Raw genomic sequence first — 17,309 nt, 5'->3', positions numbered from 1 at the left:
ATAATAAAATTGCTCTTTACAGTTATTGAAGCCACTGAAAAATAATATCCGAAAGTATTATTATTTATTATATTATATAAAATTTGTTGCATGTTTAGATTGATGTCACATAAAAAAATGTTTGATAAGTCACTCTAGAGTAAGCTATTTAATTAGATTAACTTATATGTTAATATGATAAAATATTTTGTTAAACATTTAGATTGGTGTCACATAAAAAAATATGTTTGGTAAGTCTTCCAAGCTACTTTGACTAATTTATATGTTAACTTAAAAAAAAAATATCTTTATCTCTTTCCTATTTTATTGTAGCAACTAAAAAGAAAAAATTATTGCTCTAGGGTTATTCTAATAATTCCAATTTATAATATATGTAATGATAATTTAAAAGATTTTTATAGGCAAAAATAGGGACCAAACTTGGCACAAAGTGGGACCAAGTTGAGAAACAAGGGGTACAAATCATGAAGTGAGATTTTTATATTATGCAAATACTGAAAACTATAAATGATAAATTTATTAATATCTGCTACAATTTATTTGAATCCGAAAGAAGCGTGGTACTATCTATGGTAGTGTTGCTGGGAGGTAGGGCACAGAGCAGGCTAGGGTCGGGTTAGAAGATTTGGACGCAAATCCCCACCGTTAATCATCATCATTGCTACACCAAATTAATCCTAATTTAACCAGGGGTGTAATTCATGAATAAAATAACCTAGAGCCACTTCCTTTGTTCAACACGTTCCAATAATGCCCCATTTTTCTCTCTCCCCTCTCTCCTGTGCACCTTCTCCTCTCCCACCTCGCCGCCGAATCTTTCTCGCTCCTCCCCGAACCGCCGCATCTTCCGCCACCGACGCCGCTTCCTCTTCTACTTCCTCTTCCGCTTCGAATTTCGCTCCCAAAGTCGTCGTCACCAGAGAGCGCGGCAAGAACGCCAAGCTTATCGCCGCTCTGGTACGCGCTTCTATTCACTCACTTCACATTTCGCACCTACTATTTCTTTTCCTAGAACCGCATTGCAATGTGCTTAACCTTCGACACTCGAACTCCAATTAGTCGTGCCGTTTTTTCTGAGTCTCGTTCTCCTTCTTTTGCATTTCCTTCATCCTATATAAGCCTTCTTAAACGGTCTAGGAGCTGCAGTTTGCTGATGAGCACTTACTGTTTCTCTTCACGGTCTTTCTTTCCCGAATAAGTGATGGCATATAACAGCTTCAACATGCTCTTATTTTCTTATCACTATTTCAGTGAGTTCGTTGCTTCCACCATCCATTAAAAAAAAAATAGTAGTAACAAAATGTTCGTCTTTATTTTTTCATTACCTTGTGCTTCCAATGTTTACCTTTGTCCCTGAATGTCTATCTGAAACGGTGATAAATTCATATTATATGTTTCTATTCTAACTCCATTATATAAAGTTCCATCAGGATTGCTGCATTTTGTTCTCATTAAATCGTTGCATAATCCAAATTGATGTTACACATACTGTATTTATTTTCTTTATTTTTCCATCTTCTAGCATTGGGAACTTCACATTGAAATTGAACTAATTTCCCCCCTATAAACACAAAGGACGAGGTTTATATTCCGCAGTCAGGATTAGTTTGTTTTATGTTTAAAACATCTTATAATCAAAATTTTAATGTGAAAGCTTCAAAAAAGTTTACTAAAAAATAATTAGAACCAAACATGCTCTTAGATTATCAGCTAGGTTTGGCACCCAGTCCGTGTAAAAAAAATAATGAAAAGGATCCTCAAGGTTTGTAGTTGACATCAGGTTTGACTAATCATATACACTGAAGCTATTTAGGTAATTCCAATGTTGAGTGCAGGCTAAACATGAAATCAATTGTTTGGAGCTTCCTCTCATTGAGCACATTCAAGGACCTGATTTAGGCAGGCTTCCTTCTGTATTAGGTGGTAAGTTTTAGGAAAAACTCATGCCATGAATATTTGAATGTTTTGTGAGGTTTGAACTATGCTATTTTTATCCAGTAATGATAAATTATATATGAATTTGTTCAGTTGTTGGGCCAAATTTTAGAATAAAATTTATGCATGGTTAATAGGAAGAAAGATGCTGTGGTGAGCAAGGAAGCACAGACACCTCATGATAATAGTCATCTTTGTGCTGTGCACATGTTGGATACTTTGAATACTTTTAGCTGCATTTTTACAATTTCTTCCTTTTTTTCTTAGCTCTTATATCAATACAAATGATAATCTCACAATAATTAGGTAAGTTATAGCATTTTATTATGTCTTTAATGACTCATGCTCACTTTTAAAACATTCTTTCTCTTTATCTAATATTTGTGTTATTATGTTAATTTTATATATTGCAACATAGCCTTGTCTTTGTCCTATAATTTTTTATAATTTTTCGTATCCTGTGTCCTTGTTGTATGCATGCATTGCAGTGGTGACATTTCTAATGTAAAATTGATGGTACAATATTGGTGATTGAGAGCTACTTCCCATTACCAATAACCTCCTTGAAAATGAGGGTTTATAGCTTCAAATGCCTGCAATATGCCTTCATTGTCTCAGACTCAGTTTAGAAATGTTTGATTGAACTTCTTTTTCGTAAAAGAATTTTTTTCCTATTATTTTCTAGCTCCTATATTTATGAATAGCTGGCCTTCTAGAGTTGCAGATCACATTCTCATTATTCAATGTAAGATTGGTTTTATCTGGCCGAACTTATATGAAATTTGTATATAAATGGAATGGGTTGAATTTGGCCTAATGTAGAGCTGTGATTCTTTGATATTTATGAATGTAGGATGATTTCCTCAACTTAAAAATCGTTTGCAATTTTGCATGTTATATCTTTGGCATCTTTTCTGATGCACATGAAAAGATCTGCCATGTTGTCAATGTCATGAATGTGAGTGCCTCATAATTATTTGTTGATTCATTTCTTCTCGTCATCCATGATACATGCAGACAATGCATTTGATTGGGTTGTGATAACGTCTCCAGAGGCAGGTTCTGTCTTTCTAGAGGCATGGAGGTAAGGAATTAGGGCTTGTTTGGTTAATTTGTGCAAAATTGCTCTTGAATAGAATATATTTTAGATAAATTATTTATTTTGAATTGAAGTAAAACATTTAGACAGAGGTAACCTTTAGTACACCAAGTGATTTTTAAAATTTATCAGAATATTGTTTTGTCCTCCCAAGATAAATTTTGGGTCATTGTGGAGTGCAAGCCAAATATGTACCTATTAGTTGCTGACTAGTAACAAAATCACAATATACATGGTGAGGGTTTACTAAAGTTTTTAAAGCATCGTTAATGTTTCTGCTAAATTTTCATCATTTATTTTCTTCAGTGACTTGATGTCTTTGCCCTTTTTTCTCTAATTAAACTTTTTTACCATTTTACTCCCCTTCAATTCTGGTTGTTATATGGGAAGAGTACTTGAAATATCTTTTATTATGGAACGTGTTATCCTATTGTCTGCAATCTATTAGAAACGAAGCTATTAGAGAGAGGGTTGGAGTAGCGCCTATTGTAGAGAAGATGGTGGAAAATAGACTTAGGTGGTTTGGGCATGTAGAGAGAAGACCGGTAGACTCTGTAGTGAGGAGAGTAGACCAGATGGAGAGAAGACAAACAATTCGAGGCAGAGGAAGACCCAAAAAGACTATAAGAGAGGTTATCAAAAAGGATCTCGAACTTAATGATTTGGATAGAAGTATGGTACTTGATAGAACATTATGGCGGAAGTTGATCCATGTAGCCGACCCCACCTAGTGGGATAAGGCGTTGTTGTTGTTGTTGTTGTTGTTGTTGTTGTTATCCTATTGTCTGCAATCTACTATCTAGATTGTGCATGAGTTGTCCAAGATGCATATGTAAATTATTCATAGATAGTTGTTTATTGTTTTGGTCTAATTTTGTTTCTACATTTTATAGTTGGTCAGATGCAATGATACAAAGAATGACTTAAATAACTAAGCATTTGTGTTCTGTTCTTTAGAATACATTTTTTGTTTGTGCAATTTTATATGATTTTGGTCAGCACTTTATATGATTATCTTGTCTTGATTGTTGTCCCTAGATCTTCTGGGATGCCTCATGTCAAAATAGGTGTTGTTGGGGCTGGTACTGCAAGCATTTTCAAGGAAGCTTTGCAGTCTTCAAACCGATCAATTGATATTGCCTTTGTGCCATCAAAAGGTATCCATCTGTGTAATTAGCTGTAGGCTGAATTTAAATGGGTACTGCTTTGAATGATCCCTAGTTTCACTTCTTTACCTTGATGGATGATTGACTAAAGAAATATGAACTGTAAAGTAATGCCCTGAATCTTTTGGGCTATTCAAGGAGAATATGCCATACCATTAATAGTTGGTTAATATATTCATTTAGTTTGTATAGTTGATGCTACGTTGAGTATTAAATCCTTGGATTAAAAAAAAAAACAAAAGTTTTAGTCTCTCTACACCTGCTCTTCTGTTGAAGATTGACCTCTACTGTTGCATCTTTGTTAACATCGTCAATGTGTGGCTGAAGTGACTGACATGTGGCAATGATGGGAATGAAAATTAGTTATTTGGTCCATATAGGTTATATTACTTTAGGAATTAATCCCTATATGAAAGAAAAACCCGCAAGTTTTAGTTTCTATATTACATTGATTTATACCAAATGGTTTCTATCATTTCATTCTTCCTTAACTCTGTCAAGAAGCATTGCTAATAATTGTTCAATATAGATTGGGAGCATCAACATTAACACCAAATGCCTCCTTTTCCAAGAATTATGATTAGCACCTTTGTAGATCCTAGTTCCAAGATATACTTTCCTATACCTTCCCTATCAACAAACACCCCAGTTCATTCAATTACAACTCCTTCCTTGGGTCATGCAATAGCATACACACACCTGAAGACCATGCCAGAACCTCAAGAATTTCCTTCTAATCCAGGCAAACCAATTTATCTTTAGTATTATCCACTGCATTCAACCTTCAAAGTAGATATATAGAGTTAGTATAGGCATGCAATGAGTGCATGACTGTAGTTTTGATGATGAGAGTCTCATATTGATGGAGTTAAGGAACAATGTAATGGCAGAGAGCATTCTGTATAAGGACTTGCACTTTATTTCATATGGGAACTAATTCTTAAAAGTAGTATCCCTTTAAGGACCAAATGATTAATTTGCAGCCATGTCATTGCCACGTCAACCACACCTTGACACCTATTAAAAAGTGGGTTATGGACCTAACTCAACTTCACAAAACCAGCTTGAAAGGTGAGGTTTGCGCCTCACTTGTATTTCCTATTTTGGCTATATCACTAGTTGATGAGGGATCTCCAACAACACATTAGCAAAGATGTAATGACAAGGACCAATCTTCAACAGAAATGCAGATGTAGGGACTAAAACTTACGTGTTTTTTTTTCTCTTGTCTAGAGACTAATGCTTAATGTAGTGTCAACTATATGGACTGAGTAATTTAACCCTAGTAGTTCCAAGAAACACATCTACTAGGGGAGAACAGGACTTTGCTTTACGCTGATTGTTTCATCACTTTTGTGAATCAGTGGTGTAACTGCACTTGCTTTTGCTAAACTGTAATTTAAAGCTTCAACTTTAGAAAATGAAACTTATTATGGATTTGATAATTTTCAGCAACAGGAAAGGTTTTGGCTACTGAGCTTCCTAAGATTGGAAATAAATGCACCGTTCTCTATCCTGCTTCTGCAAAGGCTAGCAATGAGATTGGTACATGAGATATCTTGTTGCTTTCTTAAAAAGTCACTATGTTGAAGTTCAATACTTGAATTAATAAATGTGTAAGGCAATGATATGCTAATTTTCTGTGATATTTATATAACCAGAGGAAGGACTTTCAAACCGTGGATTTGAGGTTACTAGGATGAATACATATACAACGGTACAATGTTTTAGCTGTACTTCTTCCTTACAATTACCGCGTATTCTTTTCTTGTTTCATATGATTAATTGGGTTAAACTATTTAAGTACAATATTTATTAATGGTAAATTCCCAGTAATATATTTCATGGTCTTTTGGGAAATGAATTTTCCTGCAAGAATGTATTTCATGGTCTATAAACTATCAGTACAATGGCTTATATTTTATTGTCATTTCTGAAAATTTTACATTACAAATGGTTTTACTTAGCTTTGATCAAAACCAACCATTTCTTGCATTTAGAACAATTTCTAGACTAGAGTGGGCTATTTGTGGTCTCTACCTCTGACAGATTCACTGCTTCCCCTAATTCAAACTTATTTGTCAGGTGCCAGTTCAACATGTTGACCATACGGTTCTAAAGATAGCACTTGCTGCCCCTGTTGTTACAGTAGCTTCACCATCTTCTATTCGGTGAGTTTCTTTTTGCTTCATTTTTTTCCCTTTTAAATTTTCTATAATTTCATATCCATTTAAAACCTTCAGAGAGTTGATCATGTTTGGATTCAATATGTCAATTCTATGTAAAGGGGATTCATGTGTTAAACTCGATGCGTCCAATGACTGTTTCATACTCATTATCCTGGGATGCTGTTTTTGTCCCTTTGTTAATCAAGCGTCATAATGGCTCCTGGTATTGTATGAATCATGGAAAGCTTTCTTTATCTTCTTATTTGTGCTGTAGAAATAGGTAGGACATTTTCTTAGGAGGTTGTACTTCATTTAGTATTTACTCAGTTTTTCCCCCTTGAGATAATTTATCTAGTTCAGATAACCTGCTGCAACAGTGCCTGGAAGAATCTTCTTTCAGATTCTGAGTGGAACAATTCTGTTGCATGCATTGGTGAGACAACTGCTACAATGACAAGAAGTTTAGGTTTCACAAATGTGTACTATCCAGCACAACCAGGCATCGAAGGGTAATCAAAATTCACTTTTTAGAAATTCTTTTTTGGGATCTTTGCTGTGATATTTCTCTGAATAGTATCGTAGTATTCAGTAGTTTGTTTACATGCTTACTGCTTAGTAGTGTTCACTGTCTGGTCACATGGAGGTTTTACAAGCTCTTCTGATTTTGGAATATAGTAGGCTCATACCACTTAAGAATGACTCTAGTTTTAATAATTTATCTTTAATCTAAATTCATATATTTCATTCATTTAAAAAAAGAAGAAAATGCTATAAACTTTATGCCATTTTGAAGTAACTAAAACTTGAGATTCTTCACGAATCAGAAGTGATTCTCAAACTTTCCAAAACCTGCATATAAATCTTTCCGTTCATTAGTTACATGTATACTATTCATCACATGACAAGTGTTTATTATTAATTACACATGATAGTCTCTCATTTGTCGACATATTTTTTAAAAAAAAATTGAAAGAAGCTTTTTTTACCTATTAATTTAAATTAATTTTCTTTAATTGTTGTATACTTATTTTTCTGTAATATAAATTAAATTAAATGGAAAAAATGGATTTTTTTTACTGACTATTATGCGTGTTAATGAAAATGTGCTAATTGCATGATGGACGACTTCCACATTGTTAGACAGAAGGGTCTATTTGCAAGTATTAATGACCTCTTATCATCCAAAAAGTTCATGGTGGCTATACTAAGCTTAGGAACTATTTTGTTCACTTCCCCCCTTTTAAAATACTTTTCAGTTTTTAATACCCCTTTCCCAATCCCCAAAAAATAATAATTTCCTTTCTATTACTTGTTGCCTATATTTGACCGTACTTGATGTTTATTCTGTGTCATGTTTCCTTGTATGCTATTAGCCTATTATGTTGTTGCGATTGAATATTTTAGACTCAACATAGAAGAACCTTTGGAAATCTTTTTGGGGAAATTACAAAATCACTGACTAAAATATAGACAATGACAAACAAGCAAAATTTCGCTATTCGTTATTATTAAAAAAATTGTAGTGATTCTGTGTGAAAACATGATTTTTTTATTTTTCCTCTATAGTAAATGAATTTTCATAAGTTCCTTTTGGTAATTTACCTTCTTTTCACCTTCTGGTCTATGGGATGCCATCATGCTAAGTTGGTCTAATATATAAGGAGACTCTATTTCTATGATAGACGAGAGGAATATACTAAATTAAATCCTAAAATTAGGATAAATTGTTTAGTCTCTAAAATTATAAAAATATCATTTTAATTTTTGAAATTATCATTTAATCTTTAAATTTTTTGTAATTTCAGGAACTAAAATGATAATTGTTTAGTAACCTGGATTAAACTGACTGTTTATTTGATAATTTTTAGGACTAATGACATTTTTGTAATTTCATAGACTTAAATTGATTGATGAATAATTTAGTTATTACTCAGTTAACTGGTCTGAAATCCTGTTAATAATATTTCGTTTTTTTGGCGATCTTCTTCCTGACAGCTGGGTAGAAAGCATTCTTGAAGCATTAGGTTCCTATGATGAATTATTGAGGTAGGTCTCAGCTCTTCGTAGCAACCTGGAGATGTTTTCAACTGTTTCTCTCATGCTGCAAGATTAATATAATGATTTGGCATCGTGGATGGATATACTCTCTGTTCAGTAGTAGTATTTTTAAAGATACATTTAGCTTCAATAAAGTAAGGAGAGTGTAGTGTATATTAGGAAATAAAGTGCACTTATCGTCATTGATTAAAATATAAATATTTTTGTAATTAATTTCAAAGTTTGTTATACATGCACTTGTTTTTAATCACAAATTCTAACCATTATTTTTTTAATTAATGACTATAAAGAGAGGCTATCATGAGATAGTGGTAAATAGTTTCCATGTAAACAGCAATGCCGAATTTTCTTCTATCGCTACATTGAGCACTCATTTTGCCCCTAAACATTATGGATATCCTTGATTTTAAGAAGGTTTATTTATTTGCATTAAATTAGGATTAGGATTTTCATGTTTTGTGGAAGTTTAGAGTCAAGGAAAGCTAATGAGAGCATTTATATCCTTTCATCCAAAGACGACTTGCATTCAAGAAAGTGACTGAGTGGGGGAGACTCGGATCTTTCTCATTTTTCGTTCCGGGTCCTGCTAATATTTTTGTTAAGGCTTTAGCGTTTTTTTAGTTGGCCCTCTATTTTGGTGTGGTGTATATTTTTGTTCTGAAATAATCTTTTGTTCCAATGAAGTCTTAATTTTTTCAATGGGTTAAACTAATGGTTTTGATGAGTCTGATTTAATTATCAATGGAAATAATCGGCTTGCCATGATTTTTTTTATTGTTTTATAGGTTTAAATACCTTGTTAGTTTATGTAGATGTGTTTCTTTTTAGTCCCTGTGAAAGAAAAAAATTGTTTTGGTCTTTGTTATTTTGTTTGTCTTTATAATATTTTTTTGTTGTAATCTCTGAAATAAATTGTTTATTTTGAATTAGTTGTGAAAAAATGATAGGATCTAGCAGAAAATTTTTCACATTATAAGGAAAAAAGAGTATATTACATAGACTAACAAGAATTAAAATAGAAAATTTACACGAATAAAAAATATTATTTTATAGGACTAAAAAATAAATTGCATATTTGCAGGGATTTACAAGGTATTTAGGCATTTTTTTTATGTATATTATAATGTTATTGTCTTGATCCTCTAAGGGAAGCATAATGGCATACTATAAGATTTTAATGAATTAAATAATTCAATAAAAACAAATCATTGGATAATGTGTTTTATTTCATTTTAATCTTGTATGTCAATGTTTCTTTAAATTTTCATTCATTTACAATGTTACATTTGAAAATCCTACGTAATACACAATTATTTGTGTCATCAGATCGTTGCTGATTAAAAATAAAAATCAAACATGATTTTCTCGGTCTCGTTTCTGAAATCAGCTGGGGTGTCATCAGATCGAATTCAATTGAGATTTAGTATAATTTTGGCATGCATTTGAGTTTCAGTTTGATGGCTCTAAAAGTGTTTAATGATGGAGCGGAAAGGCTTGAAAGTTGAAAACCAAAAAGAATACGGAAGTCGTGGAATGGACTTGGTTTCAACTGCCCACCACCATAGCCCATAGGACAGATGTAGATGAATGTTTGGCAAAAAAAAATTGATAATTACAAAATTTGAGATAAATTGATAGTCAATTTTAGTTAAAAATGATTATAATTTCTTCATTTTATTGTTGTTTTTAATTAAATAATGAAAAAATTAATATCATTGTAATTTTTTATCAGCAAAAGTCAAAAGAAGAAAATTTTAAATACTTTGAAGAAAAATTGATACAGAAACTTGAAGAAAAAGTTGAGGAAGGAATAGCTGGCTTAATGCACAAGTCCGGTTTAGCACACACCCTCGCTTAGCAGGCAAACTCAGGCTCAACGCAAAAAAAAATTCACGAAGAAGTCCAAAGACACACTTAGTGTGAAATAAAGTCAGCATGAAAAATAAGCTACCTTAGTGCTTATAAAAGAAATAGAAATCACAAGAGAAAGATACACCAAGTATTGAAGATATCTAAAGTTTGAGCATCTCTAGTCATCCAATCCATTCTTTCATCCATATTAGTTCTTGAAGTGTAAAGTCTTTCATGACTATGAGAAACTAAACCTCTTCTGTTGGGAGATTAATCGTCAATACCCTTGTAATGTAACTTCTTTTATTATCTATTAATGCAATTTATGTTTCTATTATTTCTTTTTTGCTCTTCATTTTTATTGTATGGTCTAGTCATTCATGCATTTGTTTTAGAGATTATACATTGAGAAATGGTAATTTCTAAAAAATTGAGAAAGAGCATCTAAACAATTCATTGTTAGAGATACAGTAACTTTGTTTTAACTCTATATACATCTTCATACCTCATGCAATTTAGTATTCTATCTTTGCAAATAAATTTGGGAGAGAAAATAGATAAATTAGGCTCTTCATCGTGAAGAAGTCAAGGTTGAGTATGTTAGTAGATGTGAGTGAAAATTGAAAAAATAGAGAAAAACATTAATATTTACATCAAGGGTAGTTAGACATATTAGGTCTCAACATATTTAAATTCTGAAGTTATCTTCTACATTTAATCTTGTTTAATTTTATTGCTATTGCCCTTTTAATATCAAATTCTTTCAATGTAATTACAAACAAAATTTCTATCAATTTCACACTCGATTAGACTTCAAATTTGTATTGCTAGGCTGAAAGTAAAATAGTTGGCAGTGTACAAAAGTAATAAGTATAATTGTGCTTAATGATGGATTTTGACCATTTTAAATTCCCCAGACAGACACTAGAGTGGGGAGGGATAGATTATAATCAGTTAATCACAATGCTATCAAAACAGTATTTTTTTTTTCTTTTTCTTTTCTTAAATGATGTCAAACTTTTGTTATCGTTTTATTTTGTCCTTTCCCGAAAGCAGAGCCAGCAAAATTCAAGGTAAAGCCATGCGCATTAGTGGCCATCAGCAGAAGCTACCAAGTTCGGTTCCCGTTTAATCTGTGGCCATGTCTCATTAACAGTATTTACCTCAACCATTTTGGCTATTACACATTCAACACCATTATTATAGATCTATGGTGGATGCAACTTCCGGGTTATGGGGTTTGTTGAGTTGTTTTTTATATCAGAACTCATGGAAGGTCCACTATTTTGGGTTTTACTTTTTCTCGACCCCTATCCAACATTTCTTTTTGCTTCTGTTGCAAATGAAAGGTAACCTGTCTCTATCTCTTGCGTTAGCTTCAGTAGTGATCTCCATTCAACTACATTGAAGCCATGTCATGTCTTTACAAGACCATTGAAGACAATTTTGATGACCAATTTTGTGTGTTGAGAAAACCATGAGTGTCCATTCACTACCCATTACCAATACTTAGAAACCAAAACAAAAATCTATTCTCCTTGCTTGCTAGTCTTCTATATGCTTGCCTAATCACCAAAAAGTTACCCCAATAATAGTGATGGAGATTTCTTTTTTAATTTATTTTGTCAGGGGACAAGACAAAGCTTATTGCAGCCACAAAGTAAAAAAATAAAAATAAAAAGTAAGAATGGAAAAAGATGTGGTTTCTAGGAATAGCTGCTTTTTTCACCTTTTATCAGTTGTTGCAGAAAATTTCCAGCATTTCTATTTTCCTTATCAGCCTGTAATAAAAATCTAAAGTAAGACTCCAGAAACCCATGAATTTGACTTGTACAACCGGTACTACAGCTTGGACCCCTCTCCACCCTTTTGGTTTTTTATCTAATTGGGAAGCAAGGCAAAAGCAAATTTTATGGATTTCTTGGTGTCTTGGACCATCCATCAAATACATTTCTATTGCTAATCCCCACCATGTGATTAAGTGAGGATGATGGCTACGTGGATGTGTGCATGTGCTATTTGGCTAAACAAAGAGCTACACAGAGACATATGATTTGGTTATAAAACGGAAAAGGCGTACAACTTAAGACTACAATAATTAATAATAATAACACAAAAGCTGAGAGGAGGTGACATGACAACCGTGGATAAGAGTGATCAGGACATTGCACTTGAATGCACGACAATCCAACTCCATTTCTTCATCAAACAAGTCGCCACACTGATAACGCGAAAAGTAAAATGATTCACTTTATTTGTGGATGACAAACCACTAGAGTATCATCTTTTACTATATATATATATATATATATATTGAGAGAGACACGTTGGGTTACAGTAGAGTGTCACGAGGCCATCTTTAACGGCATTCCTTAGAATTGAGGTTGGCCCAATTTAAGATTGTAGTTAAACTTAAGGTATAATTGCTCTTATAAGCAATTCTTGATTAAGAAGAAAATGGATCTACTTAAACAACTCAATTATATCTCCCACTTGTAAATTCTCTTAGTACTATAGGAATCCTAATAACATAGAGAGTACCATCAACACGTTCACCAATCACTACCACAAATTATAAAACTTCTAATTTGGTGAATTTCTTTCAAATTTCCTGCCACTCTCAAGGCCTAAGATCAAGAAGTCATCGCAAGTCAGGAACGGAACTAGAAAAATTCATCAGGGGGCAAAAATTTAATATATGAATCACCAATAATTCATAGTTAAAATGAAATTTTCTTATATAAATTAATTTATTTATCAAATATATTTTTTATAACCTAACATATAAATGAGAAAACCTATTTAAAAGCCATTAATATAATTGAAACTGTGCCAAAAAGTTAAATGATTAACGGCAATTAACGTATAATTTCTAAAATTATATAGTAGATGAAATAATTAGTGTTGCTATAATAAATAAAGACAATAAAATAATTATATAGCAATTAACGTAAAAGGAAATAGTTATAGACGTAATTAATATATTTGAGCAATTAATGATTAAAAAAAACAACTATAGCAATCAGCCATTCTACCTGCCTAATGTATAAAATTACTAATTATTAATATAAATAAAATGAAATCAAAGCAAAAGATACGATGCACTAAACAAAAGAACAAGACGACACGTTGCTTAATGATTTTACTCCAACAGGTTTTGAACATGAAAAATATTACACTGAGTCATCTTTCTAATAGTGTAAGAGAATGCTGGAAGAAAATGATATAGTATTTGAGAATATGATGTGTAATATGACTTCATTTTTACACATACCTTATACATCTTTAATTAATAAATTTTATAATTTCATATGTGGGTTAATATAAAACATTTGAAGAATATAATTGTTCAAAGAATAACGTTTTTATAGAAGCAACAAGCTGTTGTGGAGTTAAGATTATAATTTAGAAAGGGAGTGGGGTGGGGAGTGGCGAACATGTAGCATGTTAAGGGGAATTTGGAATTGATTACAACGTGGCTCCGTCCCTGTGTGAAGTTGCTTCATTTTAACATTACATGAATGATCTTAAAAAGAAAGAGAGAGAGATTACACGAATAATATGGTGATTAGATTTCTAAATTGTTATTTGTTGATGCATTCTGAATTAATGTTACGTAATTAGACACTTGTCGGTTATGTTATTGTCTCTGAGGCTCTGGAAAGATGAAAAAATAAAGTGGTGATGTTAGTGGGTCTGAATTATGTACCATTCGTGTAAGGAAATAACAGAAGGACATTGCTCCTGTTATGCTTTCCAGCATAAAGGGGAAACTTTCCGAGTCTTCCATGAATCTGTCATATAAATAGCAGTGCTAGTGAATTATTGGCTTCTGTAGAATCGGATTTGTATTTGTTACAAAAATAAAATAAGATGAAAGAAATAAATAAGAAAAAAAAAACCTTTAATTAAATAACAAAATAACCAAAAGCACATGAATAATGTATTATAACATACAATAAACAAAATAAACAAAATGAAAAATTAAATCAAGGGAAAAAATTAAATAACCTGGGTTGAAGTGCGTAAACGTTATATAGAAAACGTCTCCAGTAATAAATTCGTGTGTGCAGCGAAACAATCCCGAACCTTATGAACACGAATGCTATTACTCCTAAGAAATCAGTTTTTAAAAGAAAAGAAATAGAAAATTTTAGGAAAAAAGAGATGAGACAGTAGCTTGTGTATGGAAAGAGATATATATAGACATAAATCCATTATGCAACAAACAAACATGACCATCGGATAACAACTTAGAGATATTAAAACAAACTTAACAAATTATTTACTTGTTAAAACAAAATCTTAAGAAAATCAAAAATAAATATTTTAAAATAAAATTAATATAAATAATATATTTATAAATTTTAAATTATAACACAAATATTTACCTAACATTATTTACAATACATGATTATGTCCCCTCACTCTCACAGGGCATAACCTTAATTTCCTGCAACACTTCTTACTTCTTTGTATGTGTTGGATTCGCAGTAGATCATTCAAAATCTTATTGAAATACTAGTTAACTAAGTTATTGATAAATATTCACTTGTTTACTCTTACTTTTAAGGAATTGATTATAAGTTTAAAATTGATTGAATGAAAATAATGTTTACATTAGATAAAAAAAATAATAGAGTTTTATTATTAAACTTAATTTTAGAATAAAAGCATTTAAACAAAAATCACTTTATTTAAAATTAATTTTAACCAAAATCGATCATCTAAACTGACATTTAATTTGTGCCCCCAACTAAAACCAATTCACAGAAAAATCATTGACCAAGAAATGAAGTGTTATTTACACTTGTTCAGTGGCTTGAATGCATCTAAATTCTAATTGATCATGAGTTCGGCCGGTGACCCACATTAAACTGTTCCTGTAGTAAAAGTAACTGTGGTGGGGTAACAGAAAGGGGCAAGTAACATAGTTTAGCAGATTCATGCATTTTAGTTCATGGTAGTTTGCTAATGTCATACGGATTGTAGTGAAACACCATCATTGACTCTGTTTTGTACCAAAAAAGGGGGCTTCATAATTGGCAACTAGAAATTTTTTCACTCAATAATAAGCTGCCTAACTTCGAATTGATACTGAAATATATGGGCTTCTGAATCTAGTTTGGTTATGGGGCTATGCTAATTGTTTATCAAAAAGAAATACAAAATATTATTGTTCTTTGAAAAAAGGAAGGAGGGGGGCATGTTAATATGTTAGTACATTTTCTTTTTGGTGAGTACATATGCTAGTATGTTACAGATATTCACTACCATCAAAACGGTCTTTTGTAAAGAGTAAGAAGAACTGTCTCTTTCATCTCTTCTTAAGAGAGTTGAAAGATAGAGCTTCTATGAATATTTAAATTACTTTAATAGAAAAATCAATATTCTATGTACACAAGATGGCATGATACAGAGGCATGGCTTTGCTTCATATTGCGAATGTGTGTTACGAGATACTACATTATTTTATGTCACTGAGTCTGTTGTATCATATCATTATTAGTTTACCAAGCTCTTTTCAATAGTAATAGAAAAAGCGGCAACCTCCATTGTCGCGTGAGCTGAAAGCAACAACATATGATTAACATAAGAGTAATACTTTAATGTCATAAAATTGGCTTCTAGTTGAGACCTTAGTGTTTGATGATGAGAACAAGGAACAAAGTGATAAATAGCTTTTGACATTAAGAGATTTACTTTTCCCTGATGAAACCATATTCCCTTTCTCTCTCACTCAGTATCCATTGATATTAAGAATAAATTTTAACATGCTTATATTTTTTAATAATTTTTCTATAAATAGTAAATTGTATAAATTTGACCGTTAAAGTAATTACTTTATCAAGTATATCATATTTATAAAATTTTATATAAAATAAAAATAACTAATATTTAATTACGTCATTTTAGAAGATAGTCTTGCCTTAAGAAATAAATATTTAAAATTTAATTAAAATACACCAGTATAAAAAATTTATAGCATCGTTTAGTTATATAGATTATTATATAAGTTAAGATTATTAATGTTTGTAATAATTTATTTTAGATTATTTATGTAGTATTTGGTTGATTTACATTTAGATTTATTTGATCTGAAATTTCAAAAAATCTGTGTGTGTTTACATTCTATTTTAATTTAAATGTTTCTTTTTTTTATCTTAATGGACTTTTACACTTTTTTTATTCTTTTAAACCAAATTCACGCTCAATATTGGCTTATTCAATAGTTTAGTTAGAATTTAATAATAATAAATTTAAGTATTTGACACGACTTTCAATATTTATTCTTTTATTTATTTGTATTGGAATGTCTATCACTCTATAAATTTTTTTTGTGTGTGCAAATCAATCTTTAATAGTATATATAACTTATAGTAGATCAGATTGGATTCTTTTAATAACGATTCAACTACATAATAATACAATTAGATTGCTTGGATGCTTGTCAATTGAATTGATTGTTGAAAAATGTCTACTAGTACTCAAATAACATAATTGAGCTGAATTAGTATAACTAATAAATTCAATTACTCAACGCTTCGACAACATTATTGCGAATAAAGTTGGCTTACTAATCCGATCTAATCTGTTGAAAAGATGTATGACAACCGGAAAGCTAAAATTGCATTATCAAAAGACAATGTTGCTTTCAAGGTCTTTATTGGGATGACATGCTCCTTCTACGAGGATTAGGGATGACATGCTAAATTACATTACAATTAGAAAATAATCTCCTTTTCCTTAAATTAAAAAGAAAGATACGTCCAACGTCATGTGATTTGGAGTCACCGTCACGTGGTTTTGGATGGGGACATGAAGGCGTGGATCCATTGTTTGGAACACAAGCTTTAGCTTCTTTCAATATCTTCCCACCTACCCATCATCATCTATTTGCCGTTTTCATCTGCGATTCCATTTCTCTTGCCACTCGTTTTTTTTTTTATTTCTGAATACAGCATGTTTTTAATTCAATGCAAAAAAACAGTTACCTTTCAAAAAGTTCAGCTAAGTTTTTGTTTAGTACTT

At 31.6% G+C, this 17,309-nt stretch overlaps 1 protein-coding gene across 2 annotated transcripts; it reads left to right on the top strand.

Moving 5' to 3' along the window:
• Positions 1 to 610: 610 nt before the first annotated feature.
• LOC114408686 (uroporphyrinogen-III synthase, chloroplastic-like) lies at positions 611 to 8,701 on the top strand. Of its 2 annotated transcripts, XM_028371817.1 has the most exons (9): positions 618 to 957; positions 1,836 to 1,923; positions 2,953 to 3,019; positions 4,073 to 4,191; positions 5,653 to 5,745; positions 5,862 to 5,917; positions 6,286 to 6,371; positions 6,746 to 6,877; positions 8,364 to 8,701. In XM_028371817.1, exons 1-9 carry the CDS (start codon positions 751 to 753, stop codon positions 8,416 to 8,418), a joined length of 903 nt encoding a protein of 300 aa, XP_028227618.1. In that variant the 5' UTR covers positions 618 to 750; the 3' UTR covers positions 8,419 to 8,701. The 2 variants fall into 2 exon arrangements, with proteins under 2 accessions (XP_028227619.1, XP_028227618.1); XM_028371818.1 differs by lacking the exons at positions 6,746 to 6,877; positions 8,364 to 8,701 and adding an exon at positions 6,488 to 6,729 and having other exon boundaries at positions 611 to 957.
• The last annotated feature ends 8,608 nt before the right edge of the window (positions 8,702 to 17,309 follow it).

Source organism: Glycine soja, chromosome 4 (genome assembly GCF_004193775.1).
Source record: "Glycine soja cultivar W05 chromosome 4, ASM419377v2, whole genome shotgun sequence".
Taxonomy (NCBI): Eukaryota; Viridiplantae; Streptophyta; class Magnoliopsida; order Fabales; family Fabaceae; genus Glycine; species Glycine soja.
This window is presented reverse-complemented; position numbering and strand designations above follow the sequence as displayed.

Excerpts from the sequence above, each read along its gene's own strand:
- LOC114408686 (XM_028371817.1), top strand. The coding sequence starts at position 751 with ATGCCCCATTTTTCTCTCTCCCCTCTCTCCTGTGCACCTTCTCCTCTC. Across the intron at positions 3,020-4,072 it reads GTCTTTCTAGAGGCATGGAG|ATCTTCTGGGATGCCTCATG; the intron begins GTAAGGAATTAG and ends TGTTGTCCCTAG. Across the intron at positions 6,878-8,363 it reads GCACAACCAGGCATCGAAGG|CTGGGTAGAAAGCATTCTTG; the intron begins GTAATCAAAATT and ends TCTTCCTGACAG.